This window comes from Glarea lozoyensis, assembly GCF_000409485.1.
Source record: "Glarea lozoyensis ATCC 20868 chromosome Unknown GLAREA13, whole genome shotgun sequence".
Taxonomy (NCBI): Eukaryota; Fungi; Ascomycota; class Leotiomycetes; order Helotiales; family Helotiaceae; genus Glarea; species Glarea lozoyensis.
Genome location: NW_007360987.1, coordinates 314,466 through 327,677, shown reverse-complemented (window position 1 = coordinate 327,677; position 13,212 = coordinate 314,466). Strand labels below are relative to the sequence as shown.

Sequence of the window (13,212 nt, the reverse complement as noted above, 5' to 3'; positions counted from 1 at the left end):
CCCCACCCCCCCCCCCNCCCCCCCCCCCGGCCCCCTCGAACCTCTATACGTTATTGTTCTAGTCTCGCGTCATACCATTAAGGGTTCTACTGAATTTGAATTATCATCTTGAGGATCCCCAATCATTAGATGATATACATAATAACGCTTGAATAACAAGGAAAAATAACGGAATACCAAGGAAGAATTGACGGTAGGCTTGTATAGTTAGGTGATCGGATTACATACTATATCTATAGCCACGGTAGATACCAGGTTTCACTGACTAGATATACGGACCTACAAAGCTTACTATATACGCAATGTCTCAGTTCGACCTATTGCTTGACACGCTCGATAACAGCATTGAATTTCCATGAATTCTCCTTACGTAAATCACTACAATACGTAACTTTAATCAAAGTGCAATCAACAATTCGAGTCTTCAAAAAATCATTGTGACGATTGTGAATGATCAAACAGGCGAGTTAGATTTAGCGGAGTCAAGAATCAACCTCAACAATTTAACACCTAAATACCAACCCTTCCCCGCTCCTGCTTATATTCCCCAGTTTGAAGTCCTCTCTTACCCCGCAGATCTTCCAACGACCCGGATCGAGATCTTTGAACCAGAGGGAGGAACGTAGCACGAGAATCATGACGGATGTTGATCGGAGAATTATGCCAACGAGTTTGGCGTCGAGTAGGGGTTTTGGGATGGAACACTTCCTGGGTTGAAGAGGGGAGAAGGTTGGGTGGACGGTTGTGGATGAGGAGGCGGTGGTGAGGGTTATGAGGAGTGTTTGGAGATAAATGAGAGTGTTGTGAAATATGAAGGCCATTGAAGCTCGGAACTTGAAATAGTTTGGCAGGGACTCGAGTTGGCATTCGGATTTCGAATTTCGAATTTTGCGTCTTGATCTTGTACGTACGCTTTTGATGTACACGTTGAAAGATGGCGACTGAGTGGTACAAGGTATTAATACACCACCACAGCTCCCCTAAATTATTCCCTTTATTTGTTGAAGATCTTGGCTTCCTACAACAATTCATACCCGTGCATACCCATACTGCGACTCAGATCATTCCACTACACATCAATCCTGCAAACCCCTCCTCCCCATCCAATCTTCCTACCCGTCTTCCCTATGCCCATCCAGACCAAACACTCCTCTTCGTCCACTTCTCCTTCTATACCACTCCCATCAACCCCTTATCGCACACCCTTCCTCTCAAGCCCCTTCAGAACCCTCGCCCTCACACATAGGAACGCAATACCAAGAACAGCTAACGCCGCTATAATGACCAGCGCAGCAGCGATAATAAACGGGACACTGATGTGATTCGGTGTTTCGGGCGTGATGACTTCTCTGGATGCGAGTTGGAGGGTGGTGGGGTCGTTGTGGGAGATGATATTAAAGTTTGTAGGGAAGCAGGATATTAGCGCGCTTTGGAGGGCGATGAGGAGGATGATTTGGATGGTGTGTTGTGGCATTTTGAATGCTGTTGACTGTATTACTTTCGGAGTAGTGCTGTCGCCAGTTAAAGAAGTGACCAGGAGGACGTGGTTTATGGTGCGTTTCTGTCGCTCATAAGGAGTATGTTGGTACAGATGGTTTTAGTGGTCGACGATGAGAAGTGCTTGTGATGCGATTCTGTCGCGACTGAGAGAGTATGCTGGCAGAAGTAGTTACTTCGAGCGGTTTTGATGTTTTCCCACAATATTCGCGTATTGTGAGCTTTGTATTGTTGGAGTCGTGGTGTTGGTATTGTGGAAGATTTAAGTACACCGCTTTCTCCCTCGTGAATACGTCGAAGTTGCGATGTGATTTTCATCTTCATTCTGAATCGTCGAGACAATAGGATCACAATCACCTCACAATCAATTCTCAAAGTCATCATCGTAACTCACCTTCCCCTCCCCTCACCACCCTCAAACCCCTCGATCCCCTCCATCAACCCCTCAGGACTCGGTCTCCCCGCACAAACATCCGGCTCAAACCCAAATTCATCCCTCAAAAAATCCCTCGTCGTAGGTCCTATCGTAATAATCCTCGTCCCCTCCTCTCTCTTTTCTTTCAGAAGCCTCAACAAAACCTCACACCCTGTCGGTGAAAAAACCACCACCCATCTCCCCTCCCCCGTCCGTGCAAGCACCTCCCTGAAATCATCCTCAAAACTCTCCATCACGCCCGTCCCATACACTTCTAGCTCATCGACTTGAATCCTTCTCTCGGGTGGTAACGACGGATTCATCAACGTCTTGGGAATGATATCCCGTCTTGTCTCTCCGACTAGAAACAATAACGGTGGTTTTACAGTCCGGTGTTGATACCATTGCGCGTAATGATCCAATATATACCCCGCCAAAACCTCACCATTCCCCGCCTCTTCTCCAAATATATTAAGCTTGGTGTTCGGAATCGACCGCAGCGCCCGCGACGTCGCAGGACCGACCGTATATATCGGTACATCACCCAGTATCTCCCCCACCAAACCTACCCCCATCAGCCCAATCCCTCTCTCTTTCCGCCATTTAAGACTCACCAATTTCCCCAACAACCCCCGTAAAAGCCTCCACAGCCCTCTGACTCGTAAAGATCATACCCCCATACCTCGCATCCTCCCCTCTACCTATCCCTCCCTCCCTCAACAAGCCCCTCACCACATTCAGTCCCGCATCCAAGAATTTATGCTCGAGCACCGGCACGAAGATCGGCTCGTATTTCCCGGATTGGGCGAAGAGTTCGGCGTAGCCATCGTGGGGTTTGGATTTTGTCTTTAGGAGGAGGATTGGGGTGGTCATGGTTGTGACGTGCGAGGGATGCAAGGCTACGGCTGGGCTGGGGTATTGGGGGTTTAAGTGGGGCATCATTTAGTTTTGGGGGATTACAAAGCCTGGTCGACAGATTCCTAGGATTTTTCTAGACACAACAAGAGCATTTGGTTGGATATAGAACATGGCAGATGATACGCGGGAAGAAACGAAAACAGCGGCGTCTGTACCGCCGAAGAAAAATGCAAAAGGGGTGATATTGGATAAAGATGGGAAACCGTATGTGCTGCCCTCGTCCAAATCGCAAGCGTATCTAACATGAATAGTTGTCGAACATGCAACACCCTCTCCCAATTCCGCAGCGGCACGAAATCCATCTCGCACCTCCCCTCCTCCTCCTCCTTCCCCACCAAATCCCCCTCTTCCACCCCCTCCACCGACGACTGCCCCCCCGACGTCGAACTCCTCGGTCGTTCCTCCTGGACACTCCTCCACTCCATCACCGCCACCTACCCGGTCGCCCCCTCGCCCACCCAACAGTCCGACGCGAAAACCTTCATGTCGCTTTTCGGGAAGTTGTATCCGTGCTGGGTCTGCGCGGAGGACTTCCAGGATTTCATGGCCAGGAACAGGGTGAGGACGGAGAGTCGCCAGGCGTTTGGGGAGTGGATGTGCGAGGCGCACAATGAGGTTAATCGGAAGTTGGGGAAGCGGGAGTTTGATTGTAGTAGGTGGGAAGAGAGGTGGAGGACTGGGTGGAGGGATGGGAGATGTGATTAGAGGGTGTGGGAAAAGAGGGAGGGCGGAAGGGGTGTATGTGTATATGGTGGGAGCATTGGATGGGATCAAGCGGGGTTGTATGTGTATTATGAGATAGGTGCATGGTTTGGAGTTTACGGCATAGAGGGGTATGGAAAATCTCTGCTCGGTTTGAGTGTACGACAACTCGTGTAAGGAAAGGGTGGGAGAAGTCTACTCAATTCAAATGGTACCCAGAGCTTTCACTAGAAGTATTTGGTTACTCTCGACCTACGTTCTCATCTTTTTCCCAGTGGACGTTCTAGCTACAAATTGATTGAAATGGAAAAAACTGGAGCGGTCGGCGCAGGTGTCGCCGAAAGAGGGACTAATGGAGGCGTGAAAATGGGTTGGTGGTTGTATATATCTATATTATGGGAGCATTGGTAAGTCTCTCTGGGCATACAGGGGCATGAAAGGTGTACGATCAAGCTCTGCTCAATTTAGACGTATTACTACCTATGTAAAAGAAATAGGGACGGCATTTACTCTATATATACTCTACTAAGAGCCCCCCTAGGGGTATTTCATTACTTACGTCACTTTTTTCATCCTCCTCCGTACGATCCAGCTACCCCGCAATGACATGCCGTTGAAAATATTGCTAAGTTGGCAACAGAGAATGTACCACTGGTGGCAGAGTATTTGGCGTAGAAATTGTGATAGAGAAGTTGGAAGTTATACTTATCACATAAACGCACAGGTCAGAATGTTAGGATAATGGGGATATAGACGGGGTTTAGAAATTATCTCAGCTCACTTTTTAGGTACAAAGAAAAGCCTTGACTCGAATTGTGGTGTAAATATAGCTATGCATACACACTTCAACTTGCATTATAATCAATAATCACTTAATTATAAAAAGAAGCGTCACACCTTTTGTGCCTTCTGATTGTCTACAGTGTTAATTGTCACTATAAGAAGAGCTCTGGGGGATGAGATTCGTCTGAATGGTGGCTTCATGGAGTTTAACATTTCAACGTTTCAAAAGTACACAAACACCTCCAAAACCACCTTGAGTAGAGTAATTTACAGCTCACGACTCATTACACTAAAAAATGCAAGGCCTCATATTTTCCTAATTATGGTGTTCAAAGATCTACTTTCCTTTTTACAAATTTCCTCACACATGCTGGATTGATTTCCGTCCATTACAAGAGAGGATTGAGAATGGTTAGTCGGATTTGCAGTCTAGCTCGCTTTTGTAGCAAGCAGTAATTCTGTCAAGCACACGATCACTTAGAGAAATACAAAGATTACAAGCTAAATGAAATGGCGTTGCCAAAACCCGCCTTGAGATCTGGAAGGCTGGAACACTGGACAAATAAAACCAATCAAAGTTTATCAAAAGATTTTCTCGTATTGCAGCATAATAGATTTATACCTAGATGCCAAACCACGCCTCTAGCAATCCAATATGCTAAGAATATCGCACAAAGCAGGCAAAATTGATGAAGTGCTTCCTTCTCCAATTATGTCATTCTAGCACGATCCCCCCGACAAGGAACTAAAGCCTAGAAGTTACAGGCGACTGATGGTCCCACAATCCAAATTTATTACGAGCAGAACCCCAGATGGGAACAAAACGGTTGTCTGAGAAGTGTGTTGCGGCTTCTTTGCACCCTAGTATAAGGATGAGAGCTGTAACGCGGCGTATAGACGATGGCTTGTAAAGAGACTGAGCAGAAACCTAGTAAAGTGACATACCAGTCTAAAATAGAAGTTGCAAGAAATAATGAAGGTACTAATCAGGAACGTACAACAGAAATCCAATAAAGAAACGACAGACGAACCAAAGAAATTCACCTACCACGCCCACAGCGCCAACGTATATTACAAGAATAAATTCACCTACCACACCCTCAATACCTTCGTATATTATTCACCTTCATATATCACCCACCCCTCAACCTTATTCTCCGAACCACCCCAACCCCACCAAACGACCTCGTGCAACACCACCTGAGACACGCCCAACTATTGGCCAACACCATGTGACAGCTCCAAAGCCTGGTTCCTGTGAGTAAGGATGAGCGTATGACCATCTCGTTGGTAGTCGTGGTGGCTTACGCGGATTTCATGTTTGTGGCGTTGGTAAGGCTAAGGCTGTGCTGTGTTTGCTTGAGCCCCAGGTGTGAGGTGGTATTGAGACATTGGATATGGAATTCTGAGATTCACATGTTGGAGTCATCGAAATGGTTTGGTGACAGGTGATCGAATTGTAAAGTAGTCTTGGTTTTGGTTTTGTGTTAAAGACTTAGGGTAGGTGTAGTGTTGACTAAACCATCAAGGATCTATGATGTATAGATTTAAGGTTAAAGCGGTGGATTGAATCCTTGGCCGGTAGATTCAAGTACGTGAATCGGGATATTTAAAGCAACCGCGTTTGTCGAGACGTAAGCCATTTGGACATTGGGAACATTCGGCGTGATCCGACGGTTCTCGCCCGTATCCAGTCGAAATGTCGAATCTAGGTATCGGCGTTTGAAAATGGCAAAGTCATTATCGGTAGATTTGGCCGTGTCCGGACCTGGCTTTGAGACATCCAGAACAGGACACCCTCTAGAAATACGGAAGGGCTCCCCGAACCAACCTTTCCAGAAATCCCCATCACACCGAATCGAATTCAGTTGTGCGTGACCATTGCGTTATGTCATGCTTACTCCTTGATCTCGTATGTATACACTAGTGGTAGTGTATTGTCGAAGGTGTCGGAGTTCATAAGAAAGCAAATCCCATATCCTATGGAAATCTCATTCATCTGCCAAGTCTGCATGTTGTGATTCGTAGGCTTTGTAATGCGTATGATTCGTCAAGAAGCCATCACGAGACCGTCCTCACTCCTCATCCTGCTATCCATGTAGGCTTGCATGGGATTATTGATATCGACTCGACATTATTTTTCGAGCTCCTCATCCGCTTCGTTTGATTCTAGGACTCAACATCGCTGTCTCGAACGAATTGCTGTAACCGCCGGAAGCGCATCTCCATTTCCATAGGCCGAAAAGACGCACTCAATTGAAATCGTCGAAGAATTCGGTATTGGCTAGCATAAAGCTTAGGTCCACGGTCGTATCTGCTCCTGCTATTGGTAAGGGTTGCGCCATAGTGTATGGGGATCTGGACCGGCAAAATCCTCTGCACCCTGTTGGGTAGGATCAGCTTTTCACGAGCCAGCGAATCTTTGGCGGAACCACAGCCTCCTTGAATTGAAGATATACTTGTCGTCGTCGCGCACCACTTTTCCAAAGACGTCCAAATCCCAGACGATCGAGGTGGATATCATTGTTGTTGCGATTCTGACGTGTTTGTGGATTCGGTAGCTGCTCGACATCTGCAGATTTCACCCACAGACCTGGTCGCTAGCGCGGAAAAGGCAAGACTCGGCGGTGACTGAAGCGACGGAAGCCTCAAAGCGAGAAGCTCCGCCTTCTTAGATTCACATTCAGACAGACCAGACACGGGACTCGAGATAATTTATTCACCACCACCGAAAAGCGATATATACGACACGAATCAATCTCGTTACATCTTGCCCTCCTAACATCTTACAACAAAACACCATCTCGAGCTTGTTACAACCTCGACCTCCCACGCGACAATCCCCCACTTCGAGGCGGGGTCGCGATATCGACAGGACTCGACATTTGCAGGACTCGACATCTCCAGCTTCGAACGAAATCAATCGCGAAACCTTTCCCGGTTTATGCTCAGTCAAGGCGGAACTGCAATGCCTTCCGAGTACAGACATATGAGCTCCGGCTCTTTGAATATTCCACCGCCAACCGCGGCGAACGGTAACAGCGGTGGACCCCCACCAGTTGGAGGCATGGGTAGATTTGATGGTCCAAGAAGTCCACCAGGACGACAAAGTCAGTCGAGTTGTCTGGGATAATTCTAATCTCTGCTGACCATCGCAGATACCTCTCATGTTCCATGCAAGTTCTTTCGGCAAGGCGCATGTCAGGCTGGGTCTGCCTGTCCATTCAGTCATGACTTGGCGAGTACAACAGAAAACGTGTGCAAATACTTTGCAAAGGTGATTTCTATGGTTGGGTTTTAAGGTATGCAGCTGACGAGTCTAGGGCAATTGCAAATTCGGTCCCAAATGCGCAAACGTACATGTCCTTCCTGATGGACGTCGAGTCAATTACAAGCCGGGCGGACCGATGACAGCTGGACAATTGAATATTGGCGGAAGATTAAATACAGATTTATATCACTCTCAGACTTCTGGCTCGGCCTTGACAAACGGCTTCATTCGAGCTAGCGCCACACCGCAATCGCCATATGGCGGTCAATATTCACCATTCGCGAATCAGGATGACGGATATCCTACATTACCTCGGCAGACGAGTATAGACATTGCTGTACCTACGATTGATACGAGCTATGCTTCACATACCACCTCGAATTACGGTTCACCACGCGATGATCACATGGATAGGTTTGGACTTGGTCTATCTCCAGTTGGTCCAAAGGGTCTGAGTGTTCTGGATGCTCCTCTTCCGGCGTCGTTTGATAGCAATGGGGTTTCTCATATCGCCAGATATGGACCAATGGCTTCTTCAGTACCTTCTAAGTTTGGTTTCGATTCGCCACCTGGATCAGTAGGAGCCGCCAAGGATGGAAGAACTTCAGAGGCATTGAAGAATTTACATAGTTCGGCATTTGGAAATGATACGAGAGATAGATTTAATGGTGTTGCTTCGTCCCCACCACAACACTCCGACGAACAGTTATTTGGCAAACGACCAATGCACTCTCAGAGAATGACAAAATCAAAAATCATGTCATCGAGCTTACCAAAGGCAGTTGATCTGGATTGGGATTCAGGATTTGCACATGAAGAGGATTATCTTCCAGAGACGTTACGAGATCTTATGACGCCTCAGGAAAAGGCTAGAAGAGGATCTCGTGCAGCGGCTGATGAGGAAGGACGACCAATTTACAGTGGTTCAGGAACTCCAAATGGTGAGATTTCAAAATTCGGATCTCCATCAAATGCAAGTCCTTCAAGATGGGGACCTTTGTTTCAGAGACAAAAAGAAGAGGAAGAACGTGCTGCTGCTTCGAGAGCATCTGCATTTGGACATGTTGGATCACCACTTCGCAACTCATCTCTGCATCCAAGCGCTAGCCCCGGCTCTCGACCTGCTGCAAGACCGCTGGTTTCAGGCGACTCGTCACCATATCTTGCCTCCCCACCACGTCATAGTTCCATGTCAATTTTATCTCAGCAACTTCAGCGAACACGTCTAAACAACAGAACCGAATCCAGCGAATCTCAAACTTCTCGAACAGCCAGCAACCCAGTGGGGTCGACCTCAAGACCTGCAATGGCAATCGACCGAACGATCAGTTCTGGTAGTATTGGTAACGTTGGCAGAATTGACGAAGAGAGAGATGATAATCTAGGCGTGTTTGACATGGAAGAGATGGGAGATCATGATGAGAGAAAGGGTGAAAAGAGAAATAGCTATGGTTGGTCGTATGCAAATAGTACTAGAAGTCCGAACCTTGGCGCTATCTCGAAACCACGAAATGGAAATGGGACACCGAGCGGTTATGAGGGTCTGCCTGCGTTACGATGAGTATTCACGAATCGAGCACAACAAGTTACAGGACGTCGCGCTCTGCCGCGGGCTATAACCAATGTCAGCTCTCGTGGCTAGCATCAATATCAACCAGGTGCCAGCGAATACAATACAGAGACGCCAAATGTACCGACAAGACCAACAGATGCAATTCTACAGAAGTTGCGCCGTCAATCACGACCGGCTCTCCTCAACTCCCCCAACATTCACACATTTTCCAAGAGAAAATCCATCTACATCACCAACCACAAAACATATCTATCCACACCATGAATCACAAATCTAAAATCAAAATAGTATGACGATAAATCATCATCTTCATTTGTAATATAGGCATACGAAAACAGAAGAGGAACCAAACCACATAATCACGTCGACATATGCGCGATGAATAACTTTGAAAAAAGAAAACGATATACCCCATACCACGTATAACGCAACGCATCCGCTCTTTTTTGCTTTTTGCAATTTTTTTTTTCTTCAGATAAGAGAGATTCAGATCAGATTGGTTCTTTTTTTTTTCATGGAGTTTTGGATGGGGGAAGATGTTTTTTTTGGGTGTGGGAATGGGAGTTTGAGGTGTTTTTTTCTTTTTCTTTCTTTTTGGGATGGGATGGCCTGGGGTTTGCATTTAGGGAGGGAGTGTTGGATGGTATCGATGAGTTGAGGTTGGTTAGGGGAGGGGGCTGTCGTTGTTAGAGTGTGAGGGTTGGTTGGTATGCGGCGGCTTTTTGTGTGTGGAAGGCTGGGGATGGGCAGAGTGGTTGGGATGGGATGATGTGGGATGCATGGGTTTAGGGTAGATGAATTGAATAAATGAGATGGGTGTTCTATTATATCTTAATTGTTTTATTTTTTGGTGTGTGATGGTAATCTGGGTGAAGTGTATGAGGGGAGGACGTGAATCCCGAAGGTGAAGCGATTGTATCAACCAATTACACCTTTACAATCTGCAATTTGTCAAATAAATAATCAGAGTAATATCTTCGTACGGGATCACAACTACAAAACCAAAATAACATTGAGTTAATATAAACCTAGCACAAATATGAGAATATTAATCCATACATCCTGGCGTTTCATACTCCCACCTAATACCTAAGCTACGGCAGTACGTCTTTTTCGTTTCTTCTGAGTCCTGGTGAGTTAGTAAGGTATATGTGTTTATGTTATAGGAATCTTGTGTCATGCATTCTTTCGTGATATATCTATACATGGATGCCCGTTTTGGGTTACGTGGGGGGGGGAGGATGGATGGTACTGAAGAGGAGTGAGATCAGTTTATCAGTGTCGAGAGATTAGATGTTTAGGTATAGAACTTGTGGTTTCGGGATTGGCGTTTATAGTGATATGACTTTCATACTTCAATTTCCCATCACAACGTCTTTTGTTCCATAACATTCCGTCGTTTAGGGTAGCTACGCTACTAATACCAATATCTAGCAACGTACGATGCAAAGATCCTCCTCTCCTATTTTCAAAGCAACATAATTCCAGCAATCTATACCATATCCCTTCTTTTCCCCTATTCACACCCCCTCAATCCTAGCCCTCTCCCAAAGCTCCTCCCGTCCCATACCCTCAAGCAACATCCCTTCTACCTCCTTAAAACACCTTTTCCGTGCCAACAACTTGCTACTCCAGTATTTATACTCCTCCTCCACTCGCGCCGTCTGTTCGGTTGTTGCGACTTCCCCTAGTCTCTCATTAGCACTCTCTCTCGTCCACACGACATCATTTATGAGGATGATAACGTTGGGAACGAATATGGAAATGAAATGAAATACGAACCTGACTCTACTAATCCCCGTAACTCAGTAACACGATCTCGTTTCCCCTCATTTTCCTCCTCCAATTTCTTAACAAGTTCCCGTAATTCTGATGTTCCGGGCGAAGAACGGATGGTTTGTAGGGATTGCGTTAGGGTCTTGAGGCGAGCACGGAGGGAGGGGAGGGTGGTTTCGCGGAGAGTTTGAATCTCGGTGTCGAGGTTGGCGAGTTGTTCTGGGGTTACGGGGGTTGAGGTGTCCTGGGTTGTTAGGTTGGTGGATGAAGGGGGGGAGGGAAAGTGATGGTTTGGATGAGGGGAGGTGGTAAGGGGATGGGATGGAGAGATATAGTAGCAGGAATGATAGAGAGCCGAAGGATGAAGATGGAGAAGTGGGAAGGTAATCGATGGGGTTTGAAGAGAAAGAGGGACGGAATATTATACCTGGATACACCAAAACACCCACTGACTACCCTTCTTATCCCCATTCGTAGCTTTACCCCTAATCACCCCATTTTGTTCCATCTCTTTGAGGAGTTTATCTGCGACTGTTTTTGTGATCTGGCAGAACACGTAGACATTAGCATCATATACCGCGACCAAACAAATCCACAATCGTTCATTCCGTCACCATTCATCACATCTCCCTGGCCACGTACCGCCTCAATCAAGCATAATCTTCCTCTCGAACCTGAGTAAGAAGCATTGAAATGCTAGGAAAAGTGCGACACATACCTTCCCCCTCAAATTCGCACTCAAATCCGTAGCACCATACGGTCTATTCTGCTCCCTCAAATACTCCAGAATCAACTTCTCAGCTTCCTCACCATTCACCTTTTCCACTTTCTCTTTCACATCTTTCCCTTCCTTTACAGCCTTCACGTCTTTCTTGCCATCTTTCTTCGTATCTCCCGCTTCCTTCTTGGTGACTTTGCTCTTCTTCTCCCCTCCAGCCTTTGTTACTTTAGATTTATCGTTCTTAGGATTCAAAACCGGGGCTTTGGCGGGTGATGAGGTGGCTGTGCTGGCTTCTCCTACATCCTCTTCTGTCCCCATCTCCATCTGCGCTTCGGGCATTTCCATCTCCACTTCACTCTCCACCGGCACAACGACTTTCTCCTTTCCCTTTCCGGTCTTCTTCACAACCTTAGCTTTTTCGTTCTTGGGCTTGAGGACTGCGGGAGAGGAAGTGGTGGTGCTGGCTTCGAAGACGATGGTTGTCATTGAAGGTGAGCGTTTTGGTGTTTCTGGTGGGAAGTCTGCTGGAAATGTTGATGAGGTGGCTGATGGAGTGGGTGGTTGTTTATCTTTTTTGGGGGCGCGAGGTGCCATTTCTAGATCCTTTTTGGACGGATGTTGATAGGGAGATGGGTTGAGTGTAGAAGTAGTGTGGTGTTGAGCTGGTTATGTCAAAAAATGGCGCAAAAGAAGTATCGAAAAATAATCGATTCGAAAACTGCTGCTTGTTGCGTGGCAAGCTGTTAAACAGAAGACAGTAATTGAATCAAGATATACTGTCCCTATTTCTGACAACGTATAGAGGATGGAGTCGCTGAGAATAATCTAGTAGATAGATGTTACCGCGTAAAAGACTTTGTCGTGAAAAGACGTTGTGGTGGTAGGAATGTGGTAGGTAGTGAGAAGATGGCGGAAGAGAAGTGTCGAAAATACAACGGATTTCGAAAATTCGACACTTGACGCGCAGCGCTACCAAACGGAAGATAGTATTCGAATACTGCTATGCTTTCCCGCTCAAGAGACTGTAGAGAGAACGTTCTAAGGTAGAAAACAGGTTGATGGAGAGGTGGTGTGGTGTAAACAAATTTCTGCTGCAGAAGACCCCCGAAGCAGAAACGCGAGAGGACGTGTGATCTCGAAACCCCAATTCTCCACGAGAGCCACAGCGTATCTTAACCTAAATCAATTCAAAACACCCCTCTCGCTCTCTTCTCAAGATGACCATAAACTTCTGCTCGCCCTAAACACCAAATGTCGGTAATGATCCTGTGTAGAATGTTGCGACGTCAACACTCTCTCGAAGCAAAAGCTTACCAAGTACTTGATCTCGAAACCCCAATTCCCTTGCTGCCAACCGGAAAAAGGAAAATAGAATCAAGACCCGATACCCGCCTTTGATCGGTGATATTTCGAAGATTGTGTATTGTAGAAGATGATCCTGTCCAGAACGTTGCAACCTTGCCACCCTCTCAAAGCAAGAGATAAACAACTGCTTGGTCACGAAAATCGGAATCCCTTACTGCCCACCGTACAATAACATGAAATCGAATCCAGCC

At 46.6% G+C, this 13,212-nt stretch overlaps 5 protein-coding genes across 5 annotated transcripts; 2 read left to right on the top strand and 3 right to left on the bottom strand.

Annotated features, from left to right (window-relative positions):
* Window positions 1-1,192: 1,192 nt before the first annotated feature.
* GLAREA_10059 (uncharacterized protein) lies at window positions 1,193-1,474 on the bottom strand (the record flags this gene model as incomplete). The annotated part of the gene is made up of 1 exon (XM_008080109.1): window positions 1,193-1,474. One exon carries the CDS (start codon window positions 1,472-1,474, stop codon window positions 1,193-1,195), a length of 282 nt encoding a protein of 93 aa, XP_008078300.1.
* A 413-nt stretch (window positions 1,475-1,887) lies between these two features.
* Window positions 1,888-2,785, bottom strand: GLAREA_10058 (HemD-like protein; the record flags this gene model as incomplete). The annotated part of the gene is made up of 2 exons (XM_008080108.1): window positions 1,888-2,477; window positions 2,527-2,785. 2 exons carry the CDS (start codon window positions 2,783-2,785, stop codon window positions 1,888-1,890), a joined length of 849 nt encoding a protein of 282 aa, XP_008078299.1.
* A 154-nt stretch (window positions 2,786-2,939) lies between these two features.
* GLAREA_10057 (FAD-dependent thiol oxidase) lies at window positions 2,940-3,535 on the top strand (the record flags this gene model as incomplete). The annotated part of the gene is made up of 2 exons (XM_008080107.1): window positions 2,940-3,034; window positions 3,082-3,535. The coding sequence occupies 2 exons, from the start codon at window positions 2,940-2,942 to the stop codon at window positions 3,533-3,535; spliced, it is 549 nt and encodes a 182-aa protein (XP_008078298.1).
* A 3,748-nt stretch (window positions 3,536-7,283) lies between these two features.
* Window positions 7,284-9,147, top strand: GLAREA_10056 (CCCH zinc finger; the record flags this gene model as incomplete). Its single annotated transcript, XM_008080106.1, has 3 exons — window positions 7,284-7,425; window positions 7,474-7,592; window positions 7,639-9,147. The coding sequence occupies 3 exons, from the start codon at window positions 7,284-7,286 to the stop codon at window positions 9,145-9,147; spliced, it is 1,770 nt and encodes a 589-aa protein (XP_008078297.1).
* A 1,532-nt stretch (window positions 9,148-10,679) lies between these two features.
* On the bottom strand, window positions 10,680-12,250 carry GLAREA_10055 (Winged helix DNA-binding protein; the record flags this gene model as incomplete). The annotated part of the gene is made up of 4 exons (XM_008080105.1): window positions 10,680-10,846; window positions 10,942-11,179; window positions 11,363-11,479; window positions 11,654-12,250. The coding sequence occupies 4 exons, from the start codon at window positions 12,248-12,250 to the stop codon at window positions 10,680-10,682; spliced, it is 1,119 nt and encodes a 372-aa protein (XP_008078296.1).
* Window positions 12,251-13,212: the final 962 nt, after the last annotated feature.